Genomic DNA, 16,668 nt, shown 5'->3' on the forward strand with positions numbered 1-16,668 from the left:
GGAGCCAGTGAAGCATGCCACCACTTTTGCCTAGGGAGCAGGGTGTGACTTTTGTGAATATTGCTAGCAGGCCCAAGGGTGCTGGGTCTAAGGCTGCTGTCAAAAATGGGTGGAAAAAGTAAACCTATGCCTTGAGAACCTCTTCGAAACCCACCAGTGAACCTAGTAGTAGAGGCCTCAGAAGGAAGCTGCCAGGAGAGAGACTGAATGGTGTCAATGTGTCACGTCTGTGGCCGTGACCACCCTCAGCCCTACCTTCTTTCTGGGGGTCAGCAGCTCTGCTGGCTTCTGTCTGTGTTTGTCTTGTCTCTAGTCTCTGTGCTGATTGCTTCACTAGACCTCACCTGTGTGGGCTATGCCTCTCTAGGAAGCCAGCATCTAAGATGGCTTCCACCAGCTCTGTGCCAGCTTCCAAGGTGGCTCCTGCTTGTCTTTCCTGTGGGCTTACTTCCTATGTGTGTCAAGCCTCTCTTTGGGGTCAGTGTACTTCCTGCTTCTGTCCTACTGCTGGTGACTCATCAGTGAGAGCCTTCATAAGGAAGTGCTGTGCTTGCAGTCAGGGCCTTTGCATAAGTGTTATGCTCTTAGGCCAGGTCAGGTTAGTAAGTGTCTGCTGCACTACTGCTTAGCCTCTCTCTGGGTTCCAGCCCAGTTTCTTTCTGTGTCTGTGTCTCTGTTGTCCTTCCGTGGGGGGTCTTCCCTGCCACTGTCTGTCTGTGGACTGCGGGTCCTTCCTGGCTTACCCTGTGTTTGGGGTGAAGCCTCTGTTCCTGGCTTACCCTGTGTTTGGGGTGAAGCCTCTGCTCCCGGCTTACCCTGTGTTGGGGTGAAGCCTCTGTTCCTGGCTTACCCTGGGTTGGGGTGAAGCCTCTGTTCCTGGCTTACCCTGGGTTGGGGTGAAGCCTTTGTCAGGGTTTGTTCTCTGTCTGTATGCGAAGCCTCAGCCTTTGTGGGTTCCCCAGTCTGTGTATGGAACGGCTGTGGCTTCAGACCCTTGGCCTGTTCTTCCTGATTACTCTGTTTGCTGTGCTGCCTGCCCAAGACCCTTGGCCTGTTATTCCTGGTTTGCTCTCTTTACCCTGAACCCTGCCTTGCCTAGCCTGTGTGCCTACCCTGCTTGTATATCCTGAGGGTATATCCTGAATCCTGTATCTGTCTGGCTAGTGTGTTTTCCTGGGTGATTATTCCTGTATCCTGTCTCCTCCTAGCTAGAGGGTTACCCTGTGGGTATTCCCGGATCCCCATTTAATCTAGTGTGTTGCTGCCCTAGTTCTTGCTCCTGCTAGCTTCTGTACGCCTTGTGTTCCTTGGTCTGTCTTCTGGGTCTTGCTAGTGGCTGTGCAGCAGCACACTGTCTGTCTAGTTCCGTGCCCTGTCGCCCTCGTGTATCCCAGACCCAGGGTGGGTCCTCTGGATCTTCAGTTCCTGCCTTATCCTGCAAGTCCTGCCGGCCGCCTGCACTTCGGAGCTCAACTCCGGAGGAACGATGGCTAGGTGCAGGTGAAGCTGTTCCTGTCTCATCTGTTCTAGTTGCCTGCCTTGTACTACTCCAGTCCAGAGTTCCAGTACTGCTCTTCTGTGTTTCCAGTCCCGAGGTGGTCTTGCCTGCCGCTGCCGCTCCTCGGCAGTGGCCCAAGGGCTCACGAACTCCAGTCCTGCCTCGAGGACCTGACAGAATGCCAAGGCCCTCGAGAATGCAACACAATGTGCTTATTGAGATCAGAAAAACTCCTCCACCTTGTCCCCAAAAAGGTCGTCTCCCTGGCAAGGTATGTCCACTATCCTCTCCTGAACCATGGGTTCAAGGTCAGAGACAAGAAGCTCTGGGAGTCTCTGCATCCCCACACCCAAAGCAGAGAGTCTGGACACAATATCAACTTTATATGAGCCCCTTGCCAAATATTTTCACCACTCTTTCTGTTTCTTGGCCAGCTGGCCAAGCTCAGCAGTCTGCTCCTGTAGGAGAGTGTCTGCAAAGTCTAGCACACTACAAACCAAGGACTGTAAGTATATGCTCACATAAAGCCAATTGTCCTGGATGCAGAAGACTAGCACTGAGGCCTAATAAACCTTCCTCCTAAAAGTGTCTAAGATCCACGCCTCTCTGCGTGGGTGCACCAAAGCACGATACTTGGAATTCCAAGCCCCTTTTGGGAGTGGATTTGGCCATCAGGGAGTGGTGTCGCAACTAGGCCTTCTCAAGTCTGGGAGCCTTCTGGATTCAATACATGGAATTCACCATCTTGGGTACCACTTGCACAGACAGAAGGATCTCCCAGTTCTTCATCTGTGCATTCCAGAGAATCTTGTGCAGAGAGACTGTCACAGCATCTCTGGGTGGAGAATCAAACTGTAGGACCTGAAACAACTCAGCCCTAGGTTTGTCCTCTGTTTCCAACTTAAAGGGAATGGCCTCCGCCATTTTCTTACTAAAGGGGTGGAGAGAGGCTCAGGTGAAGACTTTCTTCGCTCATCAGTACTACTACTAATTTCTATAGCGCTATTTGGAGAGGATCCAACACTAATTTCTATAGCGCTACTTGGAGAGGATCCAACACTATGTTATACAACCCCTCCTCTGAGAGGTAGTCTAGCTCTTCCCCATGAACAGTCTGTGTCACTCATTGAAATAGTCCTGGTGGGACTTCTGAGGCTGCACCTGTCTTGACTAACTGGAAGCAAATCCAAGCCTTGGGAGTAAGTGCCAAGGTGCCTGTTCACATCTTAACTTTAAGGGAACTTCTTCTCCTGATGTCAGTGTTGCCATGCATGGAGAGGCACCAACACCGATGCCTCTCAAGGCAACGAAGTACGAGACCACTCCACAGAGAGATATAAGCCTCAAGGTCAGAGTGGCTGAGTGCTGCAACAGGCACAAGCGCACTCAATGCCTGAGCATTTTGTAACTATAAAAGATCTGCTAACTCCTCCCTTAGAATGGCTCAGAACCGGTCATCAAGGACAAGCATCGCTAAGACTGGGACCAGTGCCAGTGTGGAGACAGCCTGCTCAGTTGGACCAGTGCCAGATCGGACACAAGGTCCCGATGCACGAGGGCAGAGGAAACAGCACCAGGGTAAGAGAGGGAGCAATCCTCACAGCACAGACGCTTCTCGGGTGCCGGTGATCACCAACGTTGCAGAGCTCCCAGCACCATGCATTGAAGGGGACCGATTACAATGCTTCTTGGCCTTCGCCTGATGCCAGACATCGGGGACCCTCGGTGCCAATGAGGACATCATCAAATCCACATGTCCTCAGTATCTGATCCTATGCTGAGGGAAGTGGAGACCTCCTCAACGCAGATGCACTCCCAGTGTTGGATGGTGCCCTGGCAGCCAAAGTTGATGTGTCCGATGCCAATGGACTGGGTTTTGAGGATCCAAAAAGTTTCCTCTACAGGGGGGCTCCATGTGCTTTCTGTGATCTTTTCTGCATTTTTAAAACAAAGAACACAGATAGATCAGGTCAGGTACCCCACACACAAATTGTGTGGGTCAGTGCTAGAACTCACCCGATTGCATCAGCTGCATCCTTTGAAACCACTGGGACATTCTGGGGTATGTCAAAAAGAACAGTGGCTAAATCAAAAGACTCAACGGTGTGGCCAAAAAGGGGCTTACCTCAAATTGAGCTTGGTACTCCGGTGTAAGAGGATCTTGGAAATTGCAAAAAAAGAAAGACAACTTAACAGCCAAAAACTAAGTTAGAAGGAAGGGAAGAGGATGAAGCAGTGGCGAGATGAAGCAGCGGCGAGGTCACATGACAAGATGGCGGCACGTAAGATCGTGGGTTGAGAACTCCAGAGTTTAGTTTGCTAAAACACTTTTTCTTCTAAGTATGCCGCATACAAAGCGAAAAGGTTCTGTCAGGGGCGAGTCCTCGCTGCCCAGACAGCCCGTTCGGCAACAAACAATGGAGCGATACACCACGACTACATCTACCCCGAAATCCGGAGGCAGTCCAGCTGCCCCATTGGGAGGAGACCAACGGAGCTTTGGACCCGATGTCACCTTATCGCCTCCGGAACTCGACCCACCGCCCCAGCCCGAAGGACGCTACCCTCAGACAGGGTTCCCGGGACCGGAAGTGGTTTTGCAGGGGCCCTTGGAGCGAGGAGTGGAGGTGGCGATTACCGACGGAGGGAAGGGAGAGAATGTTCCCCTTCCTCAGCCAAGTGCTTCAATCATTAGAACCGGGACGGTGACGCTGGAGAGAATTTGGGAAACTCTCCAGCGTTTGGACATGTCAGTGGTCAATTCAACCAAAGAAGTTTCATCTCTTGTGAGTAAAGTTGATTCACTTTCTATAAATATGGAAAATATAAAACAAGAACTTGGTTCGCAGGTTAAAGATTTAAAATTAGAATTGAAAACTCTTCAGGAGTTTAATATAACTACAATCAAAGATAGAACCTCTATTCACCGGAAAATAGAACAAATAGAAAATTTTCAGCGCAGATTAACTCTACGTTTTTTGAATTTTCCAAAGTCCGTGGGAGTCAGTCCTCTGGATGCATTTAAGAAATACTTAATGGAGATTTTACATTATTCCCCAGAAACTTTTCCGCCTATAAGTAAAATTTACTATATTCTACCAAAGAAAGATTTACAATCTCCGGAGGTTTCTGACCCACTAAGAGTACATAAAGATACTTTGAATTTGACTGATTTCCTAGAGGCTTCTATTTCCGAGGAATCTGAAAGGATGACTTTGATAGTGATGTCTGTATTTGAACAAGACCTGGAGGCAATTAAACGCCTATATTTTAGAAACTCAAAGACACTCTTCCTGGGTAAAAAGATTTGGATGTTTCCAGATGTAACTAGATCAACCCAGGAGAGAAGGAGAGCTTTTCTAGCTCTTAGGGCTGAATCTTTGGCTCTGGGAGCGTTATTCTATCTTAACTATCCTTGTAAATGTGTGATTAAATTTTTGGGGATAAAATACATTTTTTTTCAGCCTGAACATCTTAGTGAATTTATAAAAATGAAGAAATTGGTTGCTGGCTAGAACCAACTAATCGGGTATAATTAGTTTGGATAGATGTGTGCTAAGCTATATTGTTTAATGTTTTCCTTATATTTCTCCATGTAATTTCTTTCATGTGGCCTTCTCTATAGTGGTCTAAAGAGGGGGGAAAAAGTTTTTCTTATAAAAATATAATTGTGTTTATAATTTAAGTTCCGTATTGCTTGTTCAAGTATGTATATGACTTGTAAAAAATTTAAATGCATTAAAAATAAAAAAAAAGAAGGAAGGGAAGAGAACACCAAAAATGTTTTAAATACTTGCACAGGAAGTCACAACATGCAGTGAAAAAGCACCAAGAACAATGAGATACAACCTTCTAGGCTCCACAGCAAAAACAAGACAAAGAGTCCCATGAGTCACGCAGGAAGACACTCATGCATGCGTGATGGAGCCGCTGCCAAAAGCCTTGAAAAGCTATAGAACACCGGGCAGCATCCGCAACGTCACTCATATGTAAGGATACCCACTGTCTTGTTTGTCCTCAGAGAACACATCATATCAGTAAATTAGTATGGCTTCAATCTACTTTTCCTTGATTTTATATGCAAGTAGTCTTCACAGACATATCTGCTCCTCCTAAATCGCTTTCTTCAATTGAACTCTATTATGAAGGGAAAATTAGGTTCTTACCTTGGTAATTTTCTTTCCTTTAGTCACAGCAGCTGAATCCATTAACTGATGGGTTGTATCCGCCTACCAGTAGGTGGAGATAGAGAACACTGAAAAACCAGTGACCCTTGGATGGCTAGCCCCAACTGCCTTCAGTATTTGATATTTCCAAAGCAGAGTGAACCATAAAGGTAGAACAACATAAACTTTCCTCACAGCGAACAAACGCCCCAGAACAGGAATAATAACCATACAAAGGAGGGATGATCTCAACCTCCTGTAGTAGAACATCATGTAGAAATTCTGAGAACTGGTTTCCAACTTCTCCCTTCCAACTTCTCCCAATGAGATATATATCTGCATGAAATATCTGAACAAAAAACAAAGTCAGACAGTGAGGGATCATGGATTCATCTGCTGTGACTAAAGGAAAGAAAATTACCAAGTTAAGAACCTAATTTTCCCTTCTTTGTCATCAGCAGCTGATGGGATGTACAAAAGCACTCCGTAAGTAGGGTGGGAACAGGCCACACCGCGAGCAAGCACTTGTGCTCCAAAAATCGCATCCTCCTTCGCTGCAACATCCAGCCTGTAATGCCGGACAAATGAGAGCTGAGAAGCCCAAGTAGCCGCACTACAGATCTCTTGAAGACAGAGTGCACCCGTTTCAGCCCACGAGAAGGAAATCGCTCTCGTGGAATGCGCCTTAAACGCTTCAGGCGGAGACCGGCCTGAAAGCAGATATGCAGAAAAAATGACTTCCTTGAGCCAACGGGCTATAGTGGCCTTAGACACCGGACACCCACGTCGAGGACCTGTCAACAATACAAAAAGGTGAGAAGTCCTGAAGTCATTTGACATCTGTAGATACTGCAACAGCGCCCTGCGAACATCCAAAAGATGTAACTGCCCAAAGGAGTCTGGGAAATCTTCCCTAGAAAAGGATGGAAGAAAAATGGGCTGGTTCAGGTGAAACGCTGAAACCACTTTAGGCAGGAAGGAACGCATTGTACATACCGTTACTCCGGACTCCGAGAATTGTAGAAAAGGGTCCAGACAGGACAGCGCCTGAAGCTCAGACACGTGTCTAGCCTTTGTCATGGCCACCAAAAAGACTGTCTTGAGAGTCACATCCTTCGAAGCTCGCTTAAGCGGCTCGAAAGGCGAACACTGGAGAGCCTTCAACACCAGCCCCAGGTTCCAGGCTGGACTGCAATGGGAGGACGAGGCCTAAGCACCCCTCTGAGAAATTGGGCAATGTCCGGATGAGCAGCAAGGGACAAGCCAGAGACTTTCCCTCAATAGCATGCCAATGCTGCCACTTGAACCCACAGGGAATTGTAAGCCAGGCCTTTTTGTAAGCCACCCTAAAAAAAAATCCAGCACCGGCGAGACAGAAGCCCATGGGGGAGTGATGGCCTTTGAAACACACCATGCCTCAAATTTACGCCAGATCCGAGCATAAGCTGCGGAGGTGGACTGCTTGCGGGCCTGCAAGAGAGTGGAAATGACCTTGTTAGAGTAGCCCTCGTCTCTCAATTGCGCCCTCTCAAGAGCCAGGCCGTAAGACCAAATCGGCAGGTATCCTCCATAGACACCGGACCCTGAACCAACAGGTTCGGCACCAGGGGCAAATGAAATGGAGCCTCCACCATCATCTGATGGAGATCCGCATACCACGGACACCTTGGCCAGTCCTGAGCGATAAGAATCACCAATCCCCGGTGTAGTCGAATCCGAAGTAGGACTCGCCCTATCAAGGGCCAAGGAGGGAACACATACAGGGGGCCCGAGGGCCAGGGTTGGGCCAGAGCATCCAACCCTGCCGAGTGAGGATCTCTCCTTCTGCTGAAAAAGCGAGGCACTTTGGTGTTTGCACTTGACGCCATTAGATCCATTCCGGGTGTCCCCCATTTGGCACAAATCTGAAGAAAAATTTCTTCTGCCACTTCCCATTCCGCCGGGTCGATTTGATGCCTGCTGAGAAAATCGGCTTGCACGTTGCTCTGACCTGCTATGTGAGCTGCTGACAGAAGCTGCAGGTGGAGCTTGGCCCAGTGGCAAATCTGAGCGGCCTCCGCGGCCAGGGCCCGGCACTGAGTGCCGCCCTGACGATTTATGTAGGCCACCGCTGTCGTGTTCTTTGACAGGACCCAGACAGCAAGCCCCTTCAGCGACTTTTGGAAGGCCATAAGAGCCTGGAATATTGCTCTCAGTTCCAAGCGATTGATGGACCACCCCCACTTCCACGGTTGTCCACTGACCCTGAGCATAGCTTCCCTGGCAATGCGCTCCCCAGCCCAAAAGGCTGGTATCTGTTATCACCAGGCACCAAGAAGGAAGCGCCAGAGGCATTCCTTGGCGCAGCATCCTGTCGGAGAGCCACCACTCCATACTGAGCCGGGCCGCAGGAAGCCACGTTAGTCTGCGTTGATATTCCTGGGATATCGGAGACCATTGTTGAAGCAGGGCAATCTGCAGAGGCCTCATACGCGCTCTTGCCCAAGGAACCACCTCCAAGGTGGCCGTCATCGACCCCAGCAGCTGGACAAAGTCCCAAGCTCACGGGCTAGGCATCCGCAGGAGCAGACGGACCTGATTCTGAAGCTTGCACCGCCTTTGGTCGGGGAGAAAGACAAACCCCGAGGCCGTGTCGAACTGGACCCCCTAATACTTGAGAGACAGAAGGGGGTCAGGTGACTTTTGGGTATATTGACCACTCAGCCTAGCGCCCACAGGACTGTAACCACTCTGGATGTGGCAAGATGACTTTCGGTTGCCGAATCTGCTCTGATGAGCCAGTCGTTGAGATAAAGGTGAACTCTGATACCCTCTCGCCTGAGACAGGCAGCTACCACCACCATTACCTTGGAAAAGGTACGGGGAGCTGTGGCTAGGCCAAAAGGCAAGGCCCAAAACTGGAAATGTTGTCCCAACAACGCAAACCGGAGAACCGCTGATGCGGGGGCCAAATAGGAATGTGCAAATACGCTTCTTTTAGGTCCAAAGACGTGAGAAACTCTCTTGGCTGTACCGCCGCAATGATGGAGCGCAAGGTTTCCATGCGAAAGTGTAGTACTCTGAGGGCCTCATTGACTCTTCGTAAGTCGAGGATCGGTCTGAAAGACCTGCCTTTTCGAGGAACGACAAAATTAATGGAATAGCGGCCGCAGCCGCGTTCGGCGGGAGGCACCGGGATCACCACCCCGAGGTGCAGCAAGACTTGTAAGGTCTCCTCTACCGCCGCCCATTTTATGGCAGTGCCACATCGGGACTCCACAAATAAGTCTCTCACCGGGGCACCGAATTCCAGTCGGTAACCTTCTCTGATCAGGTCCAGGACCCACTAATCTGAGGTAATCTTGGTCCACTCCTCTAGAAAGAGGGAAAGACGTCCTCCTACAGCAGGAAATTGAGGAGTAGACCGGCGTCCCATCATTGTGGAGGACGCCCCTGAACTCCTGGCCTTGAACCGGCCGCTGCAGAACGTTTGTCTGAGCGAAAGGAGTTCCTCTGCTGAAAGCGGGCACGCTGAGAAAACCCAGCAGAGTGCCCCAGGCGATACCTGCGAGCTTCACGGAAGCGAGGTCTGGAAGAGGAGGGAAACGCAGGACCCTTGGAAAAAGGCCTCGGCCTATCCTCAGGTAACCGCTGGGGCTTAGAATCCCCCAGGTCTTTCACAATCTTCTCCAATTCCTCTCCAAATAACAGGAGGCCCTAAAAGGGTAACCTCACCAGCCTTTGCTTAGAGGCCATGTCAGCCGCCCAATGCTGCAGCCAAAGCAGGCGGCAGGCAGAAACCGCCACAGACATCTGTTTAGCCGAAGCTCTGACCAGATCCTAAAGGGCGTCAACCAAAAATCACAGGGCCGACTCCATCCGCGGGGCCACCTCAGAGAGGGACCCCGCACCATCCACGGGCTGCTCCACCGCCTGTTATAACCAGGAAAGACATGCCCAGGCTGCATAGGAACAGCAAATAGATGCCCTTAAGGCAAGGCCCGATATTTCAAAGGACCGCTTCAGCACGGATTCAAGCCACCAGTCCTGCATGTCTTTCAAAGCGACCCCTCCCTCTACTGGGAAAGTGGTCTTTTTAGTCACCGCCGTGACTAACGCGTCCACTTTAGGGATCCCCAATTGGGCCAAGTGCTCCTCACTCAGAGGGTAAACCTGACCCATAGCCCTGGCCACTTTCAAAGGCCCATCGGGGTCAGACCATTGAGCTGAAATAAGCTCTTGGATGGAGTCATGCACAGGAAAGGCCCGAGTAGGCTTCTTAGTACTCGCCATCCTAAGATTAACAGAGGAGGCATCGCCCTCAGCAGGATCATCAATCGAGAGGGCCTGCAAGGCTTCAGTAATGAGCGCTGGAAGCTCGTCGCAGTGGAAAATCCAAACCACAATGGGATCATCCGAATCCAGTGGCAAACAGGCACCCTCATCTGGATCATCCATCCATGAGGGCCTGCCCGATCCCTCATACTCCCCACAGCCTGACCACCGGGGGGGGGGGGGGGGGGGGGAGATACGCCACTTTCAGATGGGAAATTTACCCATCTACGTTTAGCGTCCTTCCAATGCTCGGGGGAAGAAATAACCTCTGTAGCCAGCCCTGGGCCATCAACAGCCGGAGGGGATCCAGAATGCAACGCAGTGTCAGACACCTGCAGCAGAGCTCTTTTCAGCATGAAGGCCTTATGCATTAAAAGCACAAACTCAGGGGAGAAAAACTCACCCTGACCCTCCGCCTCCGAATTAGGAGAAACGGATGTTGGAGCTCCTCAGGCAGCCTCTAAATGAGGCGTCCCCCTACACTCAGACTCCTCCGCAACCGCGAGGGTCGAGATATGCGGCTCTTCCAAAATGGCGCCCGCTGCCAGCTCCATCGAGCGGGAAGAATCATCACTCGCCATGCTCGTACTAGCACGAGCATCTAAGGAGCACGTTTTGCACAGCCCCGCTGCTGATCTGCGTTTACCACAACGGGAGCAGCGCGTAACTCCCTCAGCAGCAATCACCTGACTGGACGGAAATATAGCAATAAAATGGCGGCTTCGCACCAAAACTTACCCCGCTCGGAACGGCATCCGCAGGACCTCTCCGGAGGAGCTAGGCACCACTCTCACCTCAGAAGACCGAGTCAACGAACTCCAGTCAAGCTGCACTGAACCAGAATCTCTGGAAAAAGCCTCAGAACAGCCAAGCAGTAAAAGCGCGCGCACTTTTTTTTTAACACTGTGAGGAAAGTGGGAGGCAGGCAGCAACAGAGGGACTCCGGGAGGACGGGAGAATAGGTAAGGCAGGGAAAGGGCGAACCTATATGCCTTTAAAGTGGGCACCAGCTGCCACAACACCCCTGCTCAACTGGCAAAGCACAGGAGCCACCCCAGGCAGAAATCCAGGAGCTGATCAAGCTATGTCCACACCTGCTGGGAGAAAGAGAAATACTGAAGGCAGTTGGGGCTAGCCATCCAAGGGTCACTGTGGTTTTTCAGTGTTCTCTATCTCCACCTGCTGGTAGGTGGATACAACCCATCAGTTAATGGATTCATCTGCTGCTGATGACAAGGAATTTATCTTTTCCAGATTAAACAAAATGTACATAAACGTGTATTAATTTAATATACTACTGTCAATAAAAGGAAGAGCTTACTTTAAATAGTGAAAATTTAACTCTGAATTAAACACATATAGATGGCTCCTTTTATAAAGCGGTGCTACTGATTAGTGGTGCATTGAATGTAAAGAAGCGAATTCAATTCCCATGGGCTTCTTCACATTCAGCGCACTACTAATCAGTAGCACCGCTTTGTAAAAGGAGCAATTGAGTTTCTGAATCATATTCTCACCTCCATGTTCTGTAAATTTGGAATTGGAAAGGATCATCTTGCAAAACTTGAGTCCATTTTTGTATTGTTTTTGTTCATAACATTTCTGCATAAAAGAGGAAGAAGGCTACATTAAAATGCTTTCATGTAGAAACTTTTTTCTGTGCTGCCATAGTAAATTTGACATGAAAATAATTCAGACATTTTAAGACTCAGAAAAAAAAATTTTTTTGAACCACCCTACCTCTGAGATCAGTAAGCATCCCCGTGAACTTACATCAAGCAATAGGTCCCCAATTCATTTTGTAAGATCTATATGAGGCTCCTTGTCACCCAAATTCAGACCTGCACCATCTCTGTATATTACTATGCAGATGATATTCAATTATTATACTTCACAAATCCTAGGGCACCAGATTCTTTGCCCTTGAACACCTGCCTTGATAAAATTACTCCGTTGCTTAAAGAGAAAACCATATATACTCGTGTAAAAGTAAAGGGCAGTTTTAGGACTAAAAATGCTGTGACCCACATATAAGTTGAGGTGGTTCCACATTGTTCCCTCCCATTCTCTCTCAAATCTACCTCCCCTTCCCATTGCCAACAGTTTCACAGATTTCAACAGCGGTCAGAACAGAAAGCCAGAAGGAAACAGCTAAATCGGACTTCGGTATGTAAGGATTATATATTTATTTATTTATTTAAAACAAACACATTTATACCTCACATTTTCCCACTTAGTTGCAGGATCAATGTGGCTTACACAGTACTGTGGAGGCAGGCTCCAGTTCGGTAAAAATACAAATACATAATATAGTAGTAAGCATATAAGTAACACAAGTATAAAGCAATGAAGAAATAAAGAGGGAGTGGTGTTAAAAGTCCAATATGGTCCATAGTTTTGCTGTGTTGCAGGAAGTAGAAAGTTAATTTGGGTCAGAGGGCTAAGTAGGCCTTCCTAAACAAGTTGGTTTTCAGCGACTTCCTGAAGTTAAGATGGTTATGAATAGATTTCACGGTTTTGGGCAGAGCATTCCATAGTTGTGTACTTATGTAAGAAAAGCTGAATGCATAAGTTGATTTGTATCTATCCCTCACTGATAAATCTTCAATTGAGTTTTATTCACCACTCTCTAAAATTTGATAATTTGACTAAAGAAAACGTTCTAGAAAAATATTTTCACAAATCATTCACCCTTCCTATCCAAGCAAAGTGTTTGTTCAGGAATCAATATTTCTCAGCAAAAACACGCAAATCGCAATTTCACTCACCATCTCTCTCCACACCAGCCATCTTGAATACAATTCTTCTTTAAAACTACTGCTTGAGCCATCAACCAAATAGCTTTCAGCTATTTCCAGGTCACCTGATAATTGTCACATACACTTTCCTGCAGGCATGCCCTCATCTCAATGTACATGCTCAGCACAAATTCAACCAGCTAGAACATTTAGATTTTAAACACTACTAATTTTTCTCTCTGCCCAGTCTCGCTTGCATACCTCCTCCAAACCTCTTCTCATTAATTTGAACGCTACAAGCTCACTCAGAATTAGTTCTTCCTGCACCAGAGACATGTAGCACTGGCTGTATCCTCTAATGCAGCAGTGGGTAACCTACAGCCCACGAAACCATAGGATGTATACACAGAAAATGTCTGAAAATGTCTTTAACCAGAGCTTTGGCGATTTTAAATGCTGAATTTCACAAATATTTTCAGAAGCTCCTTTAGCAGTTTTCATTACTTTTAGTAAAATGTTTACAAATTTTTTAGTCACAGGTTGTCTATGGAGCACTGTATTTTCAGTTCTGACATTACATAATGTTGCAGCCCGCTAGGGATACTACTATCGTTCATACGGACCTCTATGTATAAAAGGTTGCCCACCCCTGCTCTAAAGCAACTTCAGCACAGCCACAGTTTGTCTACAATACTTTCACGAAGCTTACAATAGCAAGAATGCTATGGCACATATGAAGACGACTCATAGATAAGATGACCCTGGTTTATTGATGGTATTTTGAAATCAAAACTTCTTGACTTATATACAAGGATTAAAAACTAGTTAAAAGATAGAAAACAAGAGTAGGGTTAAATGGTCAGTATTCTCACTGGAGAAGAGTAGATAGTAGGGTTCCCAAGGGGGTCTGTGCTGGGACAGCTGCTTTTTAACATTTTTATAAATCTAGAGATGGGAATAACTAGTGAGGTAATTAAATTTGCTGACGACACAAAGTTATTCAAAGTTGTTAAATCACAAGAGGAATGTGAAAAATTACAAGAGGCACAGAAGGCAAAAGTAGAGACTAATAGACGATTCACCACTGGAGACGCGAGTCCAACAGTCTTTATTATATCAAAGATAACGACCCTTTTATTATATAATAAAGACTGTTGGACTCACGTCTCCAGTGGTGAATCGTCTATTAGTCTCTACTTTTGCCTTCTGTAATTCGTCATCGTAGAGAACTTTTCCTGTTCTATATTTTAAAAATTACAAGAGGACCTTACGAGACTGGGCATACAAATGGCAGATGACGTTTGATGTAAGCAAGTACAAAGTGATGCATGTGGGAAAGAGGAACCCGAATTATAGCTGTGTATTGCAAGGTTCCACATTAGGAGTCACTGACCAGGAAAGCGATCTAGGTGTCAAGTTGAAACAATCTGCTCAGTGTGCACCTCGAATATTGTGTGCAATTCTGTCACTGCATCTCAAAAAAGATATAGTGGAATTTGAAAAAGTACAGAGAAGGGTGACAAAAATAATAAAGGGGATGGGGCGACTTCCCTATGAGGAAAGGCTAAAGCGCTTAGGGCTCTTCAACTTGGAGAAAAGAGAGGGCTGAGGGGAGATATGATAGAAGTCTACAAAATAATGAGTGGAATGGGACAGGTAGACATGAATCGCTTGTTTATTCTTTCCAAAAATACTAGGACTCTGGGCATGCAATGAAGCTACAAAGAAATAAATTTAAAACAAAATTGGAGAAACTTTTTCTTCACTCAACGTATAAAACTCTTGAATTTGTTGCCAGAAAATGTAGTAAAAGCAGTTAGCTTAGTGGGGTTTAAAAAAAAAAGGTTTGGATGGCTTCCTAAAAAAAAGTCCATAGACCATTATTAAAATGGACTTGGGGAAAAACCACTGCTTATTTCTAGGATACAAAAAATAAAACCAAAAAATGGCTCTGCTTTGTCTAATTGTATCTTTGCACAAATACACAACCTAGAGCAGACAAAACAAATTTACTACAACAGGAAAATATTGATTATTGAAGGTGTCTCATATCATCATATAGGCATATTAATGCCAAATTGCTCTTAAGCTCGCAAGCTTATGGCTTGGTATAATCACAGACCACCTCCAGCCAACCAATAGTGCACGTTAGCTGCCAATTGTGAATACCTAAATGTCCAAGTGTCCAAGTGTTTACTCAACTAAATATTTTTTTCCAGCAAAAAAATTTTTAAGTGCACTACTGTTCAAAATGTACACACTATTGCAATAAATATACTACTGATACAAAAATCAACTTAACTTGATAGCTCCGGGCATTGCACGCCGTTTTCTTAAGCTGGAGCTTATCACATTTCCAGAGTTCAATGTCTCCAACGTTCATACAGTCTCCGGTATCGCTGTGAGCCCGACAGGACCCTGTTTCGCGGTCAACTGCTTTCTCAAGGGCATATCATTCTGAAACACGAAGAACAAAACTTTACCATCGACATCGTCATAATTTCAGCCTACTTAGTACATCAAGGCGATAACTAGTCTCACTTCAACAGCATCCAATACCGGTCTGTAACCAGTCAAAATGGCGCTGGCGTTTTTGTTTTGAAGTCTTTAAGCCCCGCCTATCACCACATTACGTCACAATCTGCTGATTTGTTAAAAGAAACAGTTCCATTGGAGATGTGAGTTCAGACCATGAGGCTCTACAGTGTTTAAATGATAAATCCACTGAGTTTCTTTTTGCAGCAACAGTCTGTTGATATTACCGCCAGGGGCATTTGGAAAAATACAATCTATCACCATACATCTTAATGACTCACTGGAGTGTTGTTTTGTGATGCAATGTTGCACAAGTGGAGCTCCAACATAGTTGGCGGATATTCTCGATCTATGCTCCACCATTCTAGCATTTAATGACCTGTTGGATTTACCAATATATACCTTGTCACAAGGACATCTAATGTAATAAATGATGTGTGTTGTACGGCAGGTAGTTTGGTGTCTAAGCTGAAAAGTCTGGCCATTATGACAAAAGTTCGACGTTTCTATGGATAAAGGACATGTTTTACATCCGCTTTTGTTACATTTTTTATGGCTGCCCTGGCTGGTAACATCAGTAGTTGCAGTGGCAGAGAAATCAGCCGGACTTAAAATTTCACTGAGATTACGTGCTCGAGAGAAAGCCATTCTTAATCGATAGTTCTCAAAAATGGGATGAACTCGCAAAATATCCCAATGTTGTTTGATGATTTGTGATGCTGCTTCCCCTCCTTGTACGTATCTCATAATAAAGGTCATGACCAAATCTTCTTGTGGCTCTGGTATAGTGCTTTGTAATAATAGGTCACGGTTTAAGTATTTGGCTCTAGTATACGCTTGTTTAAGAACTGCCTTAGGATAACTACGGTGTAATAATCTAGAGCCAAATGTGTGTGCTTGCTGACGAAAATCGGTTTCATCTGTGCATATCCGCTTGAAGCGTAAAAATTGGGAAAAAGGCAAACTTTTACGAAGCGTTTTCGGGTGACAACTGCCGTATTCTAGGATCATGTTCCTATCTGTAGATTTTGTATATACCCTTGTTTGAAAGGTATGATCTCTTAAAATGATTTCAACATCCAAAAAATGGATCCTGTAGTCTGAAAAGGTAACAGTAAACTGTATGCGTGGGTGACAACTGTTTAGCCATTGATGAAAATCTTTTAATTCGCTTACTGTGCCTTTCCAAAGGACAAAAATGTCGTCAATATATCTGCGCCAAATCAATAAGTTGTGATTAAAAGAAGAATTAGACAACCATTTCTTTTCAAATGCTGCCATGTATAAATTGGCCAGGGTCGGGGCGAACGTAGCGCCCATGGCCACACCAGAGGTCTGCAGACACAAATTACTGCCAAATTTGAAAAAGTTCTTGCATAGCGCCCATTTCAACAAGGACATTAAAAATTTTGTGGGA

General features: G+C 46.4%; 1 protein-coding gene across 2 annotated transcripts in view; it reads right to left on the minus strand.

Moving 5' to 3' along the window:
- Positions 1–16,668, minus strand: part of NAA16 (N(alpha)-acetyltransferase 16, NatA auxiliary subunit) — a 444,477-nt gene that overhangs the window by 399,487 nt on the left and 28,322 nt on the right. For both annotated transcript variants that reach the window (XM_030200546.1, XM_030200547.1), the window contains exon 2: positions 11,496–11,580. In XM_030200546.1, coding sequence (XP_030056406.1) covers positions 11,496–11,580 — 85 coding nt within the window. The remainder of the gene's footprint in view (positions 1–11,495; positions 11,581–16,668) is intronic.

Source organism: Microcaecilia unicolor, chromosome 4 (assembly GCF_901765095.1).
Source record: "Microcaecilia unicolor chromosome 4, aMicUni1.1, whole genome shotgun sequence".
Taxonomy (NCBI): domain Eukaryota; kingdom Metazoa; phylum Chordata; class Amphibia; order Gymnophiona; family Siphonopidae; genus Microcaecilia; species Microcaecilia unicolor.